Source organism: Antechinus flavipes, chromosome 2 (assembly GCF_016432865.1).
Source record: "Antechinus flavipes isolate AdamAnt ecotype Samford, QLD, Australia chromosome 2, AdamAnt_v2, whole genome shotgun sequence".
Classification (NCBI taxonomy): Eukaryota; Metazoa; Chordata; class Mammalia; order Dasyuromorphia; family Dasyuridae; genus Antechinus; species Antechinus flavipes.
The window spans coordinates 329,550,794-329,572,385 of NC_067399.1; the positions used below are offsets into that span (position 1 = coordinate 329,550,794).

At 34.3% G+C, this 21,592-nt stretch overlaps 1 protein-coding gene across 1 annotated transcript in view; it reads right to left on the reverse strand.

Moving 5' to 3' along the window:
• The window catches only part of CCDC175 (coiled-coil domain containing 175), a 137,668-nt gene that overhangs the window by 61,830 nt on the left and 54,246 nt on the right, over positions 1-21,592 (reverse strand). Inside the window, exons 8-10 of the mRNA XM_051977762.1 lie at positions 15,363-15,444; positions 13,672-13,808; positions 12,479-12,589 (exon numbers count right to left, since the gene is read on the reverse strand). Of these exons, the coding sequence (XP_051833722.1) occupies positions 12,479-12,589; positions 13,672-13,808; positions 15,363-15,444 (330 nt within the window). The remainder of the gene's footprint in view (positions 1-12,478; positions 12,590-13,671; positions 13,809-15,362; positions 15,445-21,592) is intronic.

Consider the following 21,592-nt stretch of genomic DNA (forward strand, 5'->3'; position numbering starts at 1 on the left):
ACACACACATAGAAAATAAAAAGCTATAATTAAAAAAAAGCTAAAAAAGTCTTAGAAAATTAGAGAAAGATTTTAAAAAAGTGAGTGAAGAGAATACTTCACTGAAAATCAGAATTGAACAAGTGGAATTGAATGACTCGAGGAGACAAGAAGAATCAGTCAAGCAAATCCAAAAAAATCAAACAATGGAGAAAAATGTGAAATACCTTCTGGGAAGACAACAGACCTGGAAAACAGATCCAGGAGAGACAATCTGAGAATCATTGGACTCCCAGAAAAACATGATGAAAAAAAGAGCCTGGACACTGTCTTCCAGGAAATTATCAAAGAGAACTGCCCAGAAGTCATAGGAACAGAGGAAAAAATAAACATTGAAAGGATTCATCGATCACCCACTGAAAGGGATCCTAAAATCAAAACACCAAGGAATATAGTGGCCAAATGCCAGAACCCTCAGATGAAAGAAAAAATATTGCAAGCGGCTAGAAAAACCCAATTCAAGTATCAAGGAGCCACAATAAGGATCACCCAGGATCTGGCAGCATCCACATTAAAAGATCGAAGGGCCTGGAATATGATATTCCGAAAGGCTAAGGAACTTGGTATGCAACCAAAAATAACTTACCCAGCGAGAATGAGCATCTTTTTCCAGGGAAGAAGATGGACATTCAACGAAGTAAGCGAATTTCATCTATTTCTGATGAAAAAACCAGAACTTAACAAAAAGTTTGATCTACAAATATAGAACTCAAGAGAAATCTAAAAAGGTAAAGATTAATCTTGGGAACTATATTTTGACTATATAGATGTATAAAGAATACATGTATACCTTGTTCTAGAAATTGATGTGGAAAGGACATTGTACCAGAAAAAGGGTAAAGTGGGGGTAGTACATCTCATGAAGAGGCATAGGAAACCTATTATATCTGAGAGAAAGAATGGAGGGGGATGAATATAGTGGGTATCTTACTGCCTTCAGAATTGGCTTTAAGTGAAAAATCTTAAGACATATTCAATCTATGGTGAAACTTCTCCCATCTCATTGAAAAGTGAGAAGGGAAAGTGGAAAGGGAAGGAATAAGCTAAGCGGAAGGGAATACGGGAACTGGGAGGGAAAGGGGTAAGATAGGGGGAGGAACTCTAAGGCGGGGGGAGGGACACTAAAAAGGGAGGGCTGTGAGAAGCAAGGGGTGCTCACAAGCTTAATACTTGGAAGGGGGGGAAAGGGGAAAGAAGGGAGGAAAGCATAAACCGGGTTAACAAGATGGCAAGTAATACAGAATTGGTCATTCTAACCATAAACGTGAACGGGGTAAACTCCCCCATAAAGAGGAAGCGGTTAGCAGAATGGATTAAAAGCCAGAATCCTACAATATGTTGTTTACAGGAAACACACCTGAAGCGGGGAGATACATGCAGGTTAAAGGTAAAAGGTTGGAGCAAAATCTACTATGCTTCAGGTGAAGTCAAAAAAGCAGGGGTAGCCATCCTGATCTCAGATCAAGCTAAAGCAAAAATTGACCTAATTAAAAGAGATAAGGAAGGACACTATATCTTGCTAAAGGGTAGCATGGATAATGAAGCACTATCTATATTAAACATATATGCACCAAGTGGGGTAGCATCTAAATTCTTAAAAGAGAAACTAAGAGAGCTGCAAGAAGAAATAGACAGTAAAACTATAATAGTGGGAGATCTTAACCTTGCACTCTCAGAATTAGATAAATCAAACCAGAAAATAAATAAGAAAGAAGTCAAAGAGGTAAACAGAATACTAGAAAAGCTAGATATGATAGATCTCTGGAGAAAATGTAATGGAGACAGAAAGGAATACACTTTCTTTTCAGCAGTTCATGGAACCTATACAAAAATTGACCATATATTAGGACATAAAAACCTCAAACTCAAATGTAGTAAGGCAGAAATAGTAAATGCATCCTTTTCAGACCACGATGCAATGAAAATTACATTCAACAAAAAAGCAGGGGGAAGTAGACCAAAAAATAATTGGAAACTAAATAATCTCATACTAAAGAATGATTGGGTAAAACAGCAAATCATAGACATAATTAATAACTTCACCCAAGAAAACGATAATAATGAGACATCATACCAAAATGTATGGGATGCAGCCAAAGCGGTAATAAGGGGAAATTTCATATCTCTAGAGGCCTATTTGTATAAAATAGAGAAAGAGAAGGTCAATGAATTGGGTTTGCAATTAAAAATGCTAGAAAAGGAACAAATTAAAAACCCCCAGTCAAACACTAAACTTGAAATTCTAAAAGTAAAAGGTGAGATCAATAAAATTGAAAGTAAAAAAACTATTGAATTGATTAATAAAACTAAGAGTTGGTTCTATGAAAAAACCAACAAAATAGACAAACCCTTAGTAAATCTGATTAAAAAAAGGAAAGAGGAAAATCAAATTGTTAGTCTTAAAAATGAAAAGGGAGAACTCACCACTAACGAAGAGGAAATTAGAGCAATAATTAGGAGTTACTTTGCCCAACTTTATGCCAATAAATTCGACAACTTAAATGAAATAGAAAAATACCTCCAAAAATATAGCTTGCCCAAACTAACAGAGGAAGAAGTAAATATCCTAAACAGTCCCATCTCAGAAAAAGAAATAGAACAAACTATCAATCAACTCCCTAAGAAAAAATCCCCAGGACCAGATGGATTTACATGTGAATTCTACCAAACATTTAAAGAACAATTAACTCCAATGTTATATAAACTATTTGAAAAAATAGGGATTGAAGGAGTCCTACCAAACTCCTTTTATGACACAGATATGGTACTGATACCTAAACCAGGTAGGCTGAAAACAGAGAAAGAAAATTATAGACCAATCTCCCTAATGAATATTGATGCTAAAATCTTAAATAAAATATTAGCAAAAAGATTACAGAAAATTGTCACCAGGATAATACACTATGACCAAGTAGGATTTATACCAGGAATGCAGGGCTGGTTCAATATTAGGAAAACTATTAGCATAATTGACTATATCAATAACCAAACAAACAAAAACCACATGATCATCTCAATAGATGCAGAAAAAGCATTTGATAAAATCCAACATCCATTCCTAATAAAAACACTTGAGAGCATAGGAATAAATGGACTTTTCCTTAAAATAGTCAGGAGCATATATTTAAAACCATCAGTAAGCATCATATGCAATGGGAAAAACTGGAACCTTTCCCAGTAAGATCTGGAGTGAAGCAAGGTTGCCCACTATCACCATTATTATTTAATATCGTATTAGAAACACTAGCCTCGGCAATAAGAGTCGAGAAAGATATAAAAGGAATTAGAGTAGGCAATGAGGAAACCAAACTATCACTCTTTGCAGATGATATGATGGTATACCTAGAGAACCCCAGAGATTCTACCAAAAAGCTATTGGAAATAATTCATAATTTTAGCAAAGTAGCTGGCTACAAAATAAATCCCCATAAATCCTCAGCATTTTTATACATCACCAACAAAACCCAACAGCAAGAGATACAAAGAGAAATTCCATTCAGAATAACTGTTGATACCATAAAATATTTGGGAATCTATCTACCAAAGGAAAGTCAGGAATTATATGAGCAAAATTATAAAAAAGTCTCCACACAAATAAAGTCAGACTTAAATAATTGGAAAAATATTAAGTGCTCTTGGATCGGCCGAGCGAACATAATAAAGATGACAATACTCCCTAAACTAATCTATTTATTTAGTGCTATACCAATCAGACTTCCAAGAAAATATTTTATTGATCTAGAAAAAATAACAACAAAATTCATATGGAACAATAAAAAGTCGAGAATCTCAAGGGAATTAATGAAAAAAAAATCAAATGAAGGTGGCCTAGCTGTACCTGATCTAAAATTATATTATAAAGCAGCAGTCACCAAAACCATTTGGTATTGGCTAAGAAATAGATTAGTGGATCAGTGGAAAAGGCTAGGCTCACAAGACAGAATAGTCAATTATAGCAATCTAGTGTTTGACAAACCCAAAGCCCCTAACTTCTGGGAAAAGAATTCATTATTTGATAAAAACTGCTGGATAATTGGAAATTAGTATGGCAGAAATTAGGCATGGACCCACACTTAACACCATATACCAAGATAAGATCAAAATGGGTCTATGACCTAGGCATAAAGAACGAGATTATAAATAAATTAGAGGAACATAGAATAGTTTATCTCTCAGACTTGTGGAGGAGAAAGAAATTTGTGACCAAAGATGAACTAGAGACCATTACTGATCACAGAATAGAAAATTTTGATTACATCAAATTAAAAAGCCTTTGTACAAATAAAACTAATGCAAACAAGATTAGAAGGGAAGCAACAAACTGGGAAAACATTTTCACAGTTAAAGGTTCTGATAAAGGCCTCATTTCCAAAATATATAGAGAACTGACTCAAATTTATAAGAAATCAAGCCATTCTCCAATTGATAAATGGTCAAAGGATATGAACAGACAATTTTCAGAGGATGAGATTGAAACTATTACCACTCACATGAAAGAGTGTTCCAAATCATTATTGATCAGAGAAATGCAAATTAAGACAACTCTGAGATACCACTACACACCTGTCAGATTGGCTAAGATGACAGGAAAAAATAATGATGAATGTTGGAGGGGATGCGGGAAAACTGGGACACTAATGCATTGTTGGTGGAGTTGTGAACGAATCCAACCATTCTGGAGAGCAATCTGGAATTATGCCCAAAAAATTATCAAAATGTGCATATCCTTTGATCCAGCAGTGTTTCTATTGGGCTTATATCCCAAAGAAATACTAAAGAAGGGAAAGGGACCTGTATGTGCCAAAATGTTTGTAGCAGCCCTGTTTGTAGTGGCTAGAAACTGGAAAATGAATGGATGCCCATCAATTGGAGAATGGCTGGGTAAATTGTGGTATATGAATGTTATGGAATATTATTGTTCTGTAAGAAATGACCAGCAGGATGAATACAGAGAGGCTTGGAGAGACCTACATGAACTGATGCTAAGTGAAATGAGCAGAACCAGGAGATCATTATACACTTCGACAACGATATTGTATGAGGACATATTTTGATGGAAGTGGATTTCTTTGACAAAGAGACCTGAGTTTCAATTGATAAATGACGGACAAAAGCAGCTACACCCAAAGAAAGAACACTGGGAAACGAATGTGAACTATCTGCATTTTTGTTTTTCTTCCGGATTATTTATACCTTCTGAATCCAATTCTCCCTACGCAACAAGAGAACTGTTCGGTTCTGCAAACATATATTGTATCTAGGATATACTGCAACATATCCAACATATAAAGGACTGCTTGCCATCTAGGGGAGGGGGTGGAGGGAGGGAGGGAAAAAAATCGGAACAGAATTGAGTGTCAATATAATGTAATTATTAAATAAAAAAAAAAATAAAAAAAAAAAATAAACAAAACTTTTTTTAACCAAAAAAAAAAAAAAAAAGACTTAGGGCTTAGAGTAAGGATAAACAGGTGATACTGTTGTACTGAACTTGCAGAGCCTTCTAGATAATTGACAAGGGAGTAGGATGAGGCAAAAAATATCTACTAGAACTCCACCAAGGAATAAGTTTACAGCTGTATTACCTTGACCCAAACTAGCATCTATACTCTAAATAGTGATCATATCATATCCTAGATTAGACCATATACATCCACTGAAAGTTTATAGTGTCCTGGCTTAAACCATGTCTGTGAACCTTGAGAAATACAGCTTCAATACTTAGAGAACCTAGCTGTAGGACCACACATAAACCAGAATCAAAAGTCTCTCCAAAAGTACACAGTCTGATCCTAATACAAAGTCCTAATTTGGAAACAATAAAAAAGACACTTACAATGAAGAATTCTTATGGTGCCTGAGTTAATTGTGGCCAGAAAAGAAGAATAATTGAAATAAGAATATAAGCAAAGCCTCAATGAAAAACCCCTGTTTGGCCAAAAGGACAATTGGAATTTATTTTTTTTAAAGTCTCTATGTCCAAAAGGCTATCAAACTGTGCATTACCCTTTGATCCAGCAGTGTTTCCATTGTATTTTTATCCTAAAGAGATCATAAAAGAGGGAAAGGGACCCACATGTTTGTGCAAAAATGTTTGTGGAAGCTCTTTTTGTAGTGGCAAGAAACTGGAAACAGTGGATATCCATCAATTAGAAAATGGCTGAAAAAGTTATGTATATGAATGCTATGAAATATTATTATTCTATAAGAAATGATTAGCAGGATGATTTCAGAGAGGCCTGGAGAGACTTTTACATGAACTGATGCTAAGTGAAATGAGCAGAACCAGGAGATCATCATATATGGCAACAACAAGATTATACTATGATCAATTCTGATGGACATGGCTCTTGTCAACAATGAGGTAATTCAGATCAGTTCCAATGGTCTTGTGATGAAGAGAGCCATCTGTACCCAGAGAGAGGACAGTGGGAACTAAATCTGGACCACAACATAGCATTCTCACTCTCTCTATTGTTGTTTGCTTGCATCTTATTTTCTTTCTCAGTTTTCTTCTTTTTTGAACTAATTTTTCTTGTGCAACATGATATTTGTGGAAATATGCACAGAGAAATTGCACATGTTTAATTTATATTGGATCAGTTGTCAATTGGGGGAGGAGGTAGGGAGAAGGAAGGGAAAAGATTAGAACACAGGATTTTGTAGGGGGTGAATGTCAAAAATTATCCTTGTGTGTGTGTGTGTGTGTGTATACACAAAAAAATGGATATTTAATTAGAGAACTTCCAGGCATTCTTAATTAAAAGACAAAAGTTGAGTAGAAATATTAAAATATAAGCACAGGAGTCAAGAGAAACAAAAGGTAAATAACAATGAGTAATCAGAAGAGATTATATAGGAATACACACACACACACATAGAAAATAAAAAGCTATAATTAAAAAAAAGCTAAAAAAGTCTTAGAAAATTAAGTACAAGTAGTATAAAATTTATCTTGGTAATAGATTCCCTGAAAATTAGAATGAGCTAAATAGAAATCAATGACTTTATGAAACAACCAGATATATGAAAACTGATGAGGTGAAGTCTAGTTTTTGGGGCTCCTGGTATGGGAACCAAAAATATGATGAGGTTTAAATTTTGGAGTTCCCTTTAGTAGGGAGCCAGATGATAAGGTCTAGATTTAGGGAACCAAAATGAGATAAGGGTTTCTAATGGTCAGGGAGTTAAATGATAAGGTCTAGTGGCAGGTTTGGGGTTCAGGGAACCAAATGGAGAGGTTTAGCCCCCCTGGACCCCCTTGGGATTTGGCCCAAAAGTAGAGAGTTTGGGGGAATCCCCTTCTGGTGGTGCAGGGATTCTCTGTAAAGAAATTTACAAACCCCAAAACTTAGATTAATAAAAGATGCTTATTATAGGGATTGGGAAGTAAGGTTAGAAATCCTGACAGAGAGGCTTAAAGTCTCGTTAGGGAAATAGGTGAGGATAAAGAATATTATTCCAGTGGTCAGAGGCTTCTTTGGCATAGCATACCATAGCCTAGCATGGCATAGCATGTCATGTTTACAACCTCTGCAAAGAGAGGATTTTAGATCGACTCTTTTATAATAGGAGCTTTGGCTATAAGCTGAAGGGGGCTAGTGGGTAGAGTTCCAAGTTGGCTTATCTACAAGCTGGGTTTCAGCTTGCAGAGTTGGAATTCTTTTGCTCAGGACTGAACCAACCCCACCTAGATAGCAGAATGAAACTATTTGTTTCCTTCAAGCCCGGTTCCTCACTGAGGCAGAGTTGAAGAAGATTTTTCTCCTTCAAAGAGTTTTAGAGTTTTGGGGTCCCTTCTTCAAAAATAAGATAAAAAAATTGGAAAAATAAAGTTTTAACAATTTATTAAAAACACTACGCTGGAAAACAGATGAAGAGTGATAGTTTAGGAATCATTGCATTACTTGTCAGTCATTACCCCTCTCAGACTACAAAACATAAATACAAAGAGCTTGCGTATAATATTTCAAGAAATCATTATTTTTATGAGCATTAGGGGGAAATGAAAATAATAAGAACTCATTGTCAGCTTCTAAAAAAAATCCCAAAATGAAAACTCCTAAGAATAGTGGAACCAAAATCCAGAGTTTCTTCCAAAAAAAAATTTGTAAACAGCCAGTGATAATTGAAGAACAATAGTCAAAATTACAGAAAATTTGTCAGCTACCACTATAAGTGGTAGGAATCATAGAATGCAATACTCCAAAAAATAAAAGATATAAGCTCAATAAAAATTAACTGAGCATACTTATAGAAAAAAATGGATATTTAATTAGAGAATTTCCAGGCCTTCTTAATTAAAAGACAAAAGTTGAGTAGAAATCTTAAAATATAAGCACAGGAGTCAAGAGAAACAAAAGATAAATAACAATGAGTAATCAGAAGAGGTTATATAGGAATGAAGTGTTTATATTTTAATGAGGAGGTGATCCCAATGTCTTCAGGACAAGCAGAAGGATTTAAATATTAGAAGGATTGGTGAGTGGTTTTAAGTTTTGATGATCTTAAAAGAATAAAGGAAAGAGAGAGGGAAAGAGGTTCACCAAGAAAAGAAAAGACAATAATGGTATAGGAATTTAGCTTATATTGAAATGGACCAAAGACTGGGCCCCATCCCTGGGTCATGAGGCCCTAGATTTTCCAAGAAGTGGCTACCTAAAAGGTCATGAGGTCCTGGACTTTCTGAAGAAGTTTTTGCCTAACAATGTCGGGCAACATTACAATGTATGTCAACATGCCCGTTGTGTGCTCCTCTACGTCCTCTCATTGTAAGTGAGAGACTGTGTCAATGAAACTTGTAACCACAAGGCTGAACGAGAATGCTTATAAGCCTGTCTCTACTGCGAGGTCCATCCCAGCTGGTAATAAACACTTTCTAAATTACAAACACCTTGGCTGTCTTGAATTTTATTTCCTGGGCTATCTCAATATAATTGAGGTGTGAAATCTATGTATACAAATAAGGAAGGAGTAGGGGGAGTGGGCGTCACTTTAACTTCATTTCCATCTGAACAGGTCAACAACAGTGTGGAATACAAATGGTCATTAAAAGGAAAAGAGAAGTGGGGAAAAGAAAAAAAAGGAAGAGTAAATTCAGGGAGGGGTTAGTTGTATGTAAAACAAACTAACTCACAGAAAATGAAAAGAAGCATTTAAAAGAGAAGAAAGAGATTGTGATTGGGGTCTGAGTAGGAGGAAAAGAAGATGGGTATGGGAGCTGAAGCAGATTACATAAAATATAGAGCACTATGCTGAAGCCTAAAGGAAAGTAGACCGGAAACCAGCAGAAGCCTGCCAGTTTTCTTCCCCTCAGAAGTTTCTTAGGTCAAGAATTGAGGCCAGTGAAAGAGGAATTCTTCAACGTGAGAAAAGACTGAGACAACTTTGATGTCCACTTCTTATGGGAGCCACAGTCAAAGGGGAAGGATTCAGAAAGTGAGTGATGGGAAAATAGAAGAAGAAAATAAAACTTCAGCAATAAAACTCACTTAAAAAAGCTTGAGCACAAGCTTCCTGCCTCCTATCTCTCACCAATCCATCTTTCACCAAGCTGCTAAAACAATTTTCCTAAAGTATGGGTCACTTCTATTATCAAACTCTAATGACTCCTTACATAAAGGAATCTGTAATTGGATATAAATTTTTCTGTTAGCTTTCAAAATTCTTCACAACCTGATCCCAACTCAATCTTCTATTTTTGCTATAAATTGCTTTCTGTTCTCACAAGCTATGGTCCATTGAAACCAGATCCTGTTTTCTTCATATAGGATACTTTATCTTATCTGAAGATCTTTTTGTTGACTTTCCCTTACATCTAAAATGCACTCTAACCTTACTTCTGCATTTTAGAATTCCATACATTCTATGTGAATCCTTTCCTAATTCTTCTATTTCATGATACCCTCTTCACTCTCCAACACTACATATTTTATCTTGCTTTTATTTTGTGAATATGTATTTATATACATGTTGTCTCCCATAGTAGAATGTAAGCTCCTCAAAAAGAATGATCATTTAATTTTTTGTCTTTGTGTTTTCAATCCTTATAACAGGCAACATGACATCATAGATGGAGAACCTGATTTGAATCCAGGAAGATATTGACTCTGTGATCTTCAGCAAGTCACTCAATTTGTTGATACTCTGGTCAATTCTCTAACATTTTAAGGAGCAGGGAAGGTGCCAACCTGCATTTGAAGAAGAAGCTTCTTCACCAATAAAATTATGGGTCCAGTACTTATGTCTATCTTTATGTTGTTTGGGGCAATTGCACCTACCCAAACTGACTGCTCAGGAGTCACTCCAAATGATGTACAGAAAGAATTTATTAGAATCTCGAGAAGCAGACCGTCCTGGCCTGTGGGCCCAAAAGGACAGCAAAGATATCCACAAGAGGAGAGTCATTCACTTGAAGATGCTTACAACTTTTATACATTTCAGACAAAGAACCCCCAAAATCACACCCTTTACAGGCTGTGATTGGTTACATAAACCTTTATCTCCCTATTTGGTCAGTGGAATGCAGTGAAAAAGGTGATATACAACTTTGGCCACTTAATTCCTTCTTTGGACAATGGAATGCAGTCCAGGTCTCATCTAAAATCACGTGACTGGGGCCTATAGGCCTGATCTACTTTAGTTCACAGTCTCTGATCAATATGTGCTTAATCTGTAAGTTCTTCACCTTTCCACACAATGTGATGCCCAGCCCTTAGCATAATGCCTAGTACACAGTTTTTGCTTAATAAATATTTGCTGACTGATTTCTTATATTCAGTTAGTCATCAAGTGCTATTAATCTACTCCTCAAGATATCTCTTTTACCACTCTAGACCAAATTCATCTCAGTTCATGTGTGAATTATTACTAAATTTTTTCTATTCTTCACTTTGCTTCCCTGAATTGATAATTTTGCTCTTTAAAAAGTGAAGCACCAAGACTTTGTGGATCAGAAATCTCATTCCAGAGACAATAATCTTGTAAAGTAGATTCAGATATTTGTTATACAAGAAACTGATAAAGTAAATGGAAATGATTAATGTACTAAAAAAGAACTTGGCTTCATAGAAGAGGCTCTGGCAGTGTTTCAAAGTAGTTTCTTAGCATGAGTGTACCTTACTTTACAGAGAAGATTGTGTAGATTGTGGGTAAATATTGAATCAAGTTATTTTACAAGTTTGACATTTAAATTAAAACTAAATTCCAGTTGTTCAGCAAAGAAAGTTTCTTTTGAAAACCTATGATAATATAGCTGATGGGGGAAAAAAAGCATTGTCCCTATTAATAACAGCAATACCTAACATTAATTTTTATGGCACTATAATGTCTGCCAAACCCTTTATAAATATCTTATTTGATCCTCAAGGTAGCCTTTTAAAATAAGATCTACTTGGTGCTGTTATTGTTGTTTAGTCCTTTCAATTGTGGCCAGCTCCTTGTGACCTTATTTGGGGTTTTCTTGGCAATGACACTAAGTTAGCCATTTCCTTCTCTAGCTCATTTTGTAGATGAGGAAACTGAGGCAAATAGGATTAAGTGACTTGCCCAGGATCATAAAGGTGTTAAGTATCCAAAGTCAGATTTGAATACAGGAAGAAGAGTTTTCCTGACTTCATGCCTGGCACTCTATCCACTGTGTCACCTAGCTGCCTGATAAGGACTATTATTTTTCTCATTTTCCAGATGGAAAAATTCAGACATATAAATGTATTAAGCTTTATTTGAATTTAAGTCTTCCTGAGTATAGATCTAATACCATGCATGGTACAATTTTGCAATTATCTTAAATATCAGAGAAAGCACACCTTGTATTTGGGAAACATCAACATGACGATGACATAAAACTGACATCTGGTGACATATTATTGTCTCTGAGAACAGGAAATTTAACCACAGAAACACTGAGGCAGAAATAACATGATAAGGAAACATTCTGAAAATGAAATTAGTATGCTCTGCTCAGGAAGCCTTGTGCTTTTCTGTTTCTATAGAAATGTCTATAGAGATATGCATTTAATAGGCACTCAAATATCAATGCTAACAAAAAATGGAACAAATTAATTATAACTAGATCAAAGTAGCTGAATAGAAAGATTTGCTTTCCTTACAGTTCTTTGTGACCTAACATGGATTTATGATTAAAGGTTATTCATTGGACAGAGGGGTAAACCTAAAATCAGAATTATCTGAGTTCAAATTCAGCCTCTGACAATTGTTAGCTGTATGATCTTCAGCAAATCATTTAATCTCTGCCTTATCTGTGAAATGGGGACAATAATAGCAGCTAGCCTTAGAAGAAGTGAGGATGAATGAGATAATAACTGTAAAGCAATTAGCACAGTACTTGACACAATAGTAACTAATTAAAATTATCCATTTAAAAATGAATAAGGTAAACAAAGTCACCACAGTTCATAAGGTTTAGAAGATTACATACCGATATAGGTGCCTGAGATTTTCTATTGCCTCTTCTAGGGCTTTGGTATCCATTAATTTTTTGCTTAAGAGAGCTTTTTTCTCAGCGATAAGTTGTTCTATTTTGTTAACTCTAATCAGTTAAAAACAACAACAACAACTGTATTTTAGTGAGTTAAACTTCTCAAAAGGAAGAAAGTTTTCATAACCAAGTAAGATTCCCCCAAAATGAAAAATATTTGGCAATGCATGGTATTTAACCAAATGAATGAAAACAGCAAACCAGAAAGCCTTTTTGATCCTTTATTGTTTCTTCTGTGAGAGAATAAAATTTTCAATAAATTCTTTTGATATTCCAAATCACAGAAAGAAGAATAAATAAAGCAAAAGATGAAGTAATAATTGCTATTGCTTTTGTATTTCTGGGTTAATGTATAAGTTCTTATTCAGTTTAAAAGCTTTCACTGAGAAAGCTTTCTAAAACTGGACTTTTCCCATTTTGACTAGCTTCTCTTTACTCAGATCAGGGAAACTGGCAAATTATATTTTATAACTTATTATAAATCATAAGCACCATAAATTTTTATAAATTAAAAACACTAAATTTGCAATGTTAAACACAGTATCCCCCTCTTTCCTTGTGTTTATGTGTGTATAGATTTTCTTACTCTCTATCTCACAAATGGCAAAAGTAATTTCAGAGAGGTTAGGTAGAGCTGAGAATGCTACTTCATTTTAAGCCAATAAAGTCACCCTCTAAAACTTTTCTGATTTTTCTTTATAACTGTCAGAATATTTGTATTCCAAGCTTTTGACCTGAGCTATTCTTGATTTACATAATACCAACTTCAAATGGTGACACATTTATTAAGTTTTTAATTACTTGGTTCTGGATTCAAGGAGCATCTGTTTTGGAAGATTTTTTTCTGTGTATTTTAGAAATAAAATAGTGTTGCCAGTTCTAAAGGTGGTTGACATTCTGATAGATAGATAGATATCTTCAATATAAAGGCAGCTAGATTTGGGACATGAACATATTAATGAAGCTAACAACCTAACATTTCATAGCATTTTTGAAAAACTTATAGGTGAAATCTGGAATGGCTTTAAAGAATCACCAATATGAATCTCAAAGTTTGCAGTCCTTGATGAATTCTCACCACTTGGTGGCAGCAAGATGAAACAGTGGATTATAAATTATAAATTAAAACATACATGTCTTTAGAGTGTTGCTCTGATAAATAATATTCATGTTCTTCTAGTTGAGCATTTTTAAGATTTTCATTAAGAATTTTACTTTTTCCTTTAAGATCAGTATGTCGTGCCTTTATTTTTAAAAATTTTTCTTTAGCCTGGAGAGAAACAAAATTAACAGAGTCAGAGATCTCTCCCTTCTTGTCTCCTTTTTTATCATTCCATACTTAAATCTTTCCATGTTTCTTCCTTCCCTTTCCTCCCCTTTCTCCCTTTCTCTCTGTCTCTTGTCTCTATCTCTATATCCATGTCCTTCCCTCCTTCCTTTCCTTTTCTTTCCTTCCTTCCTTCCTTCCTTCCTTTCTTCCTTCTCTTCCTCCCTCCCACTACCCCCTTTCTACCTCCCTTCCACTCTCCCCTTTCTTAAATAATAGTTGTATAAATGCTTAGTTTCTTCCTCTCTGTATTCAGTGCTTATCATAGTGTCTGAAATACAGAACTGCTTATTGACTTGATCATGATTGCATTTTAAGCACTGACACAGAAAACAAAGTTTTTTTCTGACTTTGCTATGTCCAAATTCACTTTGAGACTTGAGAATATTTTTAGGATCCTTATCACAAATTAGAAATTATGCCACTATTGCTTATGTCACCGTGTCACCTAATATAAATATACAAATAAAGATTGAAGAAATAAATGTTTCACAACAGTAGAGTGTCAAGAAATGCAGAGCTGAATTAAAATCCCAAAAGCCCTTTGCAGTAGAAAAAAGGACAAATAATTAACAAGATATGGCCAATTAAGTGTCTCACAGATGCATGAGCATTGGTTGATATCTACCCAATCAATCATTTTAAGGTTTATGGCACTTTGAGGAAGTGATTATTTCTTTTGATACAACAACCCTGTGAGAGAAGAAATTGAAATGTGTAAAATTGAAGCAACTTGCCTATTTAAGGATTGGGGTAGAATTCAACCAAAATCATACTAACTTCAAATCTAAATCCCTTTTCACATCTGTGTCCTACCTCTTCAAAGTGCTTGACTCATTGCCCTTTCACCCAAACATTATAAATATTATTACCTTCATTTTATGGATGAAGAACTTCAGATGGAAAGGTAAAGTCACATGGTTTCTTGGAAGCAGAATGGTGACTTTGAGCATGTTCTATAGGAAGTAGAGGTGGCTATCACCCCATTTAGTATATTTCTTTTTAACAGCTATAGAAACAGTATAAGCCTTTTCCTTCTTTCCATGGGAATAGGGGTAGAATGGAGAGAATGTATGTATTTCTTGCCTTTCTCCAGTAACATCAATTGACTTCCATGGTATCCTATCCTCAATACACTCATCAAGGAAAGAACCATGAAGAAGCAGTTTGAAAATTTCTATACACTTTGTTTCAAAAACTTACAAAGTGAAATAAATTTAGCTTCATGGAAATTTCTCAGCAAAATATAATTTATTCTCACATATGATGAGTTCTACTCTTTCATATTTAACATATTTTTGGGGAGATTAAGATTCAAGTTTTTTTCCAAATTGTGATTGCTCATGACTTTTATTAGTTAGCAAAAATTCAAATGTCCTTTATTTTAAGGTGTCACAAATATATACATTAATTTTGATCAATTTTTCATATACTTTACTGTTAAATGTTTAAAAATAAAATCAATTTCCTAAGGGAACATGCTGTTGTTCTTCTCACCTGTCTTATCTTATTAAGAAAGTCTGCTTGTTTCGTTTTAGATGATTCTATCAGATCCACAAGGGCACTGTCATATTCAACCCTAGGAATAAAATAGCCCAAAATATATGAATAATATGATGAAATATTTTAAAGGAGAACAACTTGCACACTCAAACACGAACATATATGACTTCATAACCATTTATTTACATTCTCAATAGACAAAGATCAAGAATAGGTAATACATGTCAATCTCAAGGTTTTTTGTTATTTACTGAATATTGGCATCAATTAAGAGGTATAATTAAGTGGATATATGAATGTTAACAGTGGTCCACCAGTGTCTTAGAAGATGACCTGCAAAAGATCAAAATAAAAGAATTTATAATAAATCATGAGATTCTACAAATGCTTGCGTTCAGAATTATAACTAGTCCAGGCATACTGGAAATTCTTCTCAGTGAAATTCAGAGTAATGGGAGATAAGCATCTATTTAAAACCCTCAGCAAGCATAATATGTAATGGAGAAAAACTGGAACCATTCCCAATAAGATCAGGTGTGAAACAAGGTTGCCCACTATCACCATTACTATTCAATACTGTATTAGAAATGCTACCCTTGGCAATAAGAGAAGAAAAAGAGAATAGGTAATGAAGTAGGTAATGAAGAAACCAAATGATCACTCTTTGCAGATGATATGATGGTATACTTAAAGAATCCAAGAGAATCAACTAAAAAGATATGAGAAATAATCCACAACTTTAGCAAAGTTGCAGAATACAAAATAAATTCACATAAATCATCAGCATTCTTATACATCACTAAGAAAATCTAACAGCAAGAGACACAAAGAGAAATTCCATTTAAAATGACTGTTGATAATATAAAATATTTGGGAATTTATCTGCCAAGGGAAAATCAGGAACTATATAAGCAAAACTACAAAACACTTTCTACACAAATAAAGTCAGATCTAAGCAACTGGAAAAAATATCAAGTGCTTGTGGACAGGTCAAGCGAATATAATAAAGATGACAATACTCTCTAAATTAATCTATTTGTTTAGTGCTATACCAATCAAATCACTATTGATTGGAGAAATGCAAATTAAGACAACTCTGAGATACCACTATACACCTTTCAGATTGGCTAAGATGACAGGAAAAAATAATGATGAATGTTGGAGGGGATGTGGGAAAACTGAGACAATGATACTTTCTTGGTGGAACTGTGAATGGATCCAACGATTCTGGAGAGCAGTTTGGAACCATGCTCAAAAAGTTATCAAACTATGCATACTCTTTGATCCAGCAGTGTTTCTACTGGAATTATATGCCAAAGAGATCTTAAAGGAGGGAAACGGACCCACATGTGCAAAAAGGTTTGTGGCAGCCCTCTTTGTAGTGGCAAGAAACTGAAAACTGAGTGGATGTCCATCAATTGGAGAATGTCTGAATAAATTGTGGTATATGAATGCTGTGGAATACTATTGTTCTGTAAGAAACAACCATCAAGATGATTTGAGAGGCTTGGAGAGACCTACATGAACTGATGCTAAGTGAAATGAGCAGAACTAGATCATTATACATGGCAACAACAAGACTATATATGACAGTCAATTCTGATGGACATGGCTCTCTTCAACTATGAGATGAACCAAATCAGTTCCAATAGAGCAGTAATGAATTGAACCAGCTACACCCAGCGAAAGAACTCTGGGAAATGAATATGAACCACTACATAGAATTCCCAATCTCTCTATTTCTGTCCAGCTGCATTTTTTATTTCCTTCACAGGTTAATTGTAAACTATTTCAAAGTCTTATTCTTTTTGTACATCAAAATAACTGTATGGACATATATTGTATATAACATATACTTTAACATATATAACATATATTGGTCAACCTGCCATTTTGGGGAGGGGGTGGGGGAAAGGAGGGGAAAATTGTAACCAAAGGGTTTGCAATTGTCATTACTGAAAAATTAACCATGCATATATCTCATAAATAAAAAGCTATATAAAAAAAGAAATAACACCCATCCTTGGAACCTTCTGTTAGAATTTAGAATGTTCATTTCCTAGGATTTATGAGTCCACATTAATTCTATGCATGGAGAACTTCAGAGTCTCAAAGATCAACAGGTTCACAACACCACTTAGAAAATCAAACAATTAATAATAAATATATTAAAATTGATTCAAGAGGAAAAATCACAAATAATACCTAAAGATATGTGTTCACTTCTATGAGAGCCAACTCTATTATTCATGTGAAGAAACCTTACTGAAAAGGAGACTGAGTTTCATCATAGGGTAATAGCTTAGAACCACATTATAATTGTGCAAATCCATAAATCCACACACTCCTTGACAATCAATTGGTGCTAATTCTACATACTGAGATGTAACTGAGGTACTGAGAGTCACTGGATTTTCAGTAATTTTAGGGGAAATTGTATTTTGCACTTCTTCCCCTCAATGGGAAAGTACAGACACCTCTAGGGTAAGTGTGGAGTTCCACAGTCAGTGATTATTAAGACCTGATAATGAAACAAAGGTCAATAAAGAAGAACTGTTAAAGCTTTTAAAAGCCAGAATTATAATTACATCAGCAAAAAAAAGAACACAAATGGTAAAGATGGCAAACAATAGAGGCAACTCCAATCTGACTTATTTAAATGGTCTGCAGATTTTTTTTTAAAGAACTGGGGGATGGGAGTGGAGAATAGGTACCAGAATGGACATTCTTTTGATGATTAAAGACTCAGAATTTCTAAGGATGTTTAGTCATTGTAAATCAATTACTTGAGAGAAGAAACCAAAAGAGTTGGGAAATTTTCATTCAGCACATATCTGGGTTCATTTGTTCAATGCTTCCTTCCTTCTAAGAGGACCAAAATGACGTTGGAATGTTTGAATCAATGTACAATGTCTCCAACTATGGGTGGTCAAACCAATATGAGATGGGAAGGCTCTACCACAGGTCAAGCACAAATTGTAGAAAATTCTGAAGATGCTATTTTACATTCCTTTTGACTTACTGCAATTCTGCTTTGCTTATAAAGCATAGCACTGTCTTTGATGCAGGTATGGTACATTGGATATTCTATACCAATGTCTCCCATTTCTCACAATCAATGTCAAAGTTTTCCAAAAAGACCTCAAGAGTATCTTTGTATCCCTTTTTCTAAACTTCCTCTGAGAGTAATCATCTTATGTGAGTTCTCCATAAAATAGTCTTTCAGGCAAACATTCATTTGTCATTAGAACTATGCAATTGAACTCTTTATATATATGTATATATATAAAAACACATTTTATTATAGCTTTTATGCATGGGTAATTTTTCAACAATGACCCTTGTAAAAACTTCAGTTTCAACTTTTCCCCTCCTCTCCACCCCCTCCCTTAGATGGCAGGTAATCCCATACATGTTAAAGCTGTTAAAGTATATGTTAAATTAAATGTATGTATACATATTCATACAGTTATCTTACTACACAAGAAAAATCAGATTTAGAAAGAAGGTAAAAATAATCTGAGAAGAAAAACAAAAATGCAAGCAAACAATAACAGAAAGAGTAGAAATGCTATGTTGTGGTCCATCCTCATTTCCCAGTGTTCTTTCTCTGAGTATAGCTGGATCTGTTCATTACTATCAATTAGAACTGATTTGGATATTCTCCTTGTTGAAGAGAGCCATGTCTATTATATAATATTGTTGAAGTGTATAATGATCTCCTGGTTTTGCTTATTTCACTTAGCATCAGTTCATGTAAGTCTTTCCAAGACTCTCTGAAATAATGATGGTAGGTTCTTATAGAACAATAAATAATATTCCATAACATTCATATACCACAATTTATTCAGTCATTCTCCAGTTGGTAGGCATCCATTTAATTTCTAGTTTCTAACCATTATGAAAAGGGCTGCTGTAAATATTTTTGCACATATGGGTCCCTTTCCCTTCTTCAATATCTCTTTGGGATATAAGCCCAGTAGTAACATTGCTAGATCAAAGGGTATGCACAGTTTGATCACTTTTTGAGTATAATTCCAAATTGCTCTCCAAAATGGTTGGATCCATTCACAACTCTACCAGCAATGCATTAGTGTCCCAATTTTCCCACATCCCCTCCAACATTCATCTTTATCTTTTCCTGTCATCTTAGCCAATCTGAGAGGCATGTAGTGGCATCTCAGAGTTGTCTTAATTTGCATTTCTCTGATCAATAATGATTTAGAGCACCTTTTCATATAAGTAGAAATAGTGTCAATTTCATCATCTGAAAATTGTCTGTTCATATCCTTTGACCATTTATCAATTGGAGAATGGCTTGATTTCTCATAGAGTCAATTCTCTCTATATTTTGGAAATGAGGCCTTTATCAAAACCTTTAGCTGTAAAAATGTTTTCCCAGTTTATTGCTTCCTTCTAATGCTGTCCACATTAGTTTTGTTTGTACAAAAGCTTTTTAACTTAATATAATCGAAATTTTCTATTTTGTGATTAATAATGATCTCGAGTTCTTTTTTGATCACAAATTCCTTCCTCCTCCACAGGTCTGAGAGGGAAACTATCCTATGTTCTTCTAATTTATTTATAATATCATTCCTTATGCCTAGATCATGAACCCATTTTGATCCTATCTTGGTGTACAGTGTTAAGTATGGGTCAATACCTAAGTTTCTGCCATACTAATTTCCAATTTTCCCACAAATTTTTGTTCAACATTTAATTGTTATCCCAAAAGCTGGGGGTCTTTGGATTTCTCAAACACTAGACTGTTATAATCATTGACTATTTTGTTCTGTGAACATAACCTATTCCACTGATCGATCAACTGCTCTATTTCTTAGCCAGTACCAAATGGTTTTGATGACCATTGCTTTATACTTTTAGATCTGGTACAGCTAGGCCACCTTCATTTGCTTTTTTTCATTAATTCCCTTGAAATTCTTGACCTTTTGCTCTCCCAGATGAATGTTGTTATTTTTTCTAGGTCAGATAGTTTCTTGGGAGTTTGATTAATATAGCACTAAATAAATAGATTAGGGACTATTGTCATCTTTATTATATTCACTTGACCTTTGCAAGAGCATGATATTTTTACAATTGTTTAGATCTTACTGTATTTGTATAGAAAGCATTTTGTAGTTTTGCTCATATAGTTCCTGACTTTCCCTTGGCAGATAGTTTTCCAAATATTTTATACTATTAACAGCTGGAATTTCTCTTTGTATCTCTTGCTGCTGGACTTTGTTAGTAACATAAAAAAGTGCTTATGGTTTATGTGAATTTATTTTGTATCCTGAAACTTTGCTAAAGTTGTGGATTATTTCTAATAGTATTTTAGTTGATTCTCCAGGGTTCTCTAAATATACCATGATATCATCTGCAAAGAGTGATCATTTGTTTTCCTCATTACCTACTCTAATTCCTTTAATCTCTTTTTCTTCTCTTATTGCCAAGGTTAGCATTTCTAATACAATATTGAATAGTAATGGTGATAGTGGGCAAACTTGTTTCACTCTTGATGTTATTGGGAATGGTTCCAATTTATACCCATTACATATGATGCTCGCTGATCATTTTAAATAGATGCTACTGACTATTTAAAGGAAAAGTCCATTTATTCCTATACTTTCTACTGTTTTTAGTAGGAATGGACATTCGATTTTATCAAATGCCTTTTCTGCATCTATTGAGATAATCATATGATTTTTGTTAATTTGGTTATTGATAAAGTCAGTTATGCTAATAGTTTTACAATCCTACTTGGTCATGGTATATTATCCTGGGGATGACTTTCTGTAATCTCTTTTCTAATATTTAAGATTTTTGCATCAATATTCATTAGGGAGATTGGTCTATAATTTTGTTTTCATCCTACCTGGTTTAGGTATCAGCATCATGTTTGTGTCATAAAAGGAATTTGGTAGAAGTCCTTCATTCCCTATTTTTTCAAATAGTTTATATAGTATTGGAGTTAATTGTTTTTTACATGTTTGGTAAAATTCACATGTAAATCCATCTGGTCCTGGGAATTTTTTCCTTAGGGAGTTGATTAATAGATTGTCCTATTTCTTTTTCTCAAATGGGACTATTTAAGTAATTTTTTTCCTCTTCTGTTAATCTGGGCAATCTATATTTTTGTAGGTATTCTTCATTTCACTTAGGTTATCAAATTCATTGGCATAAAGTTGGGCAAAATAACTCCTAATTATTGCTCTAATTTTCTC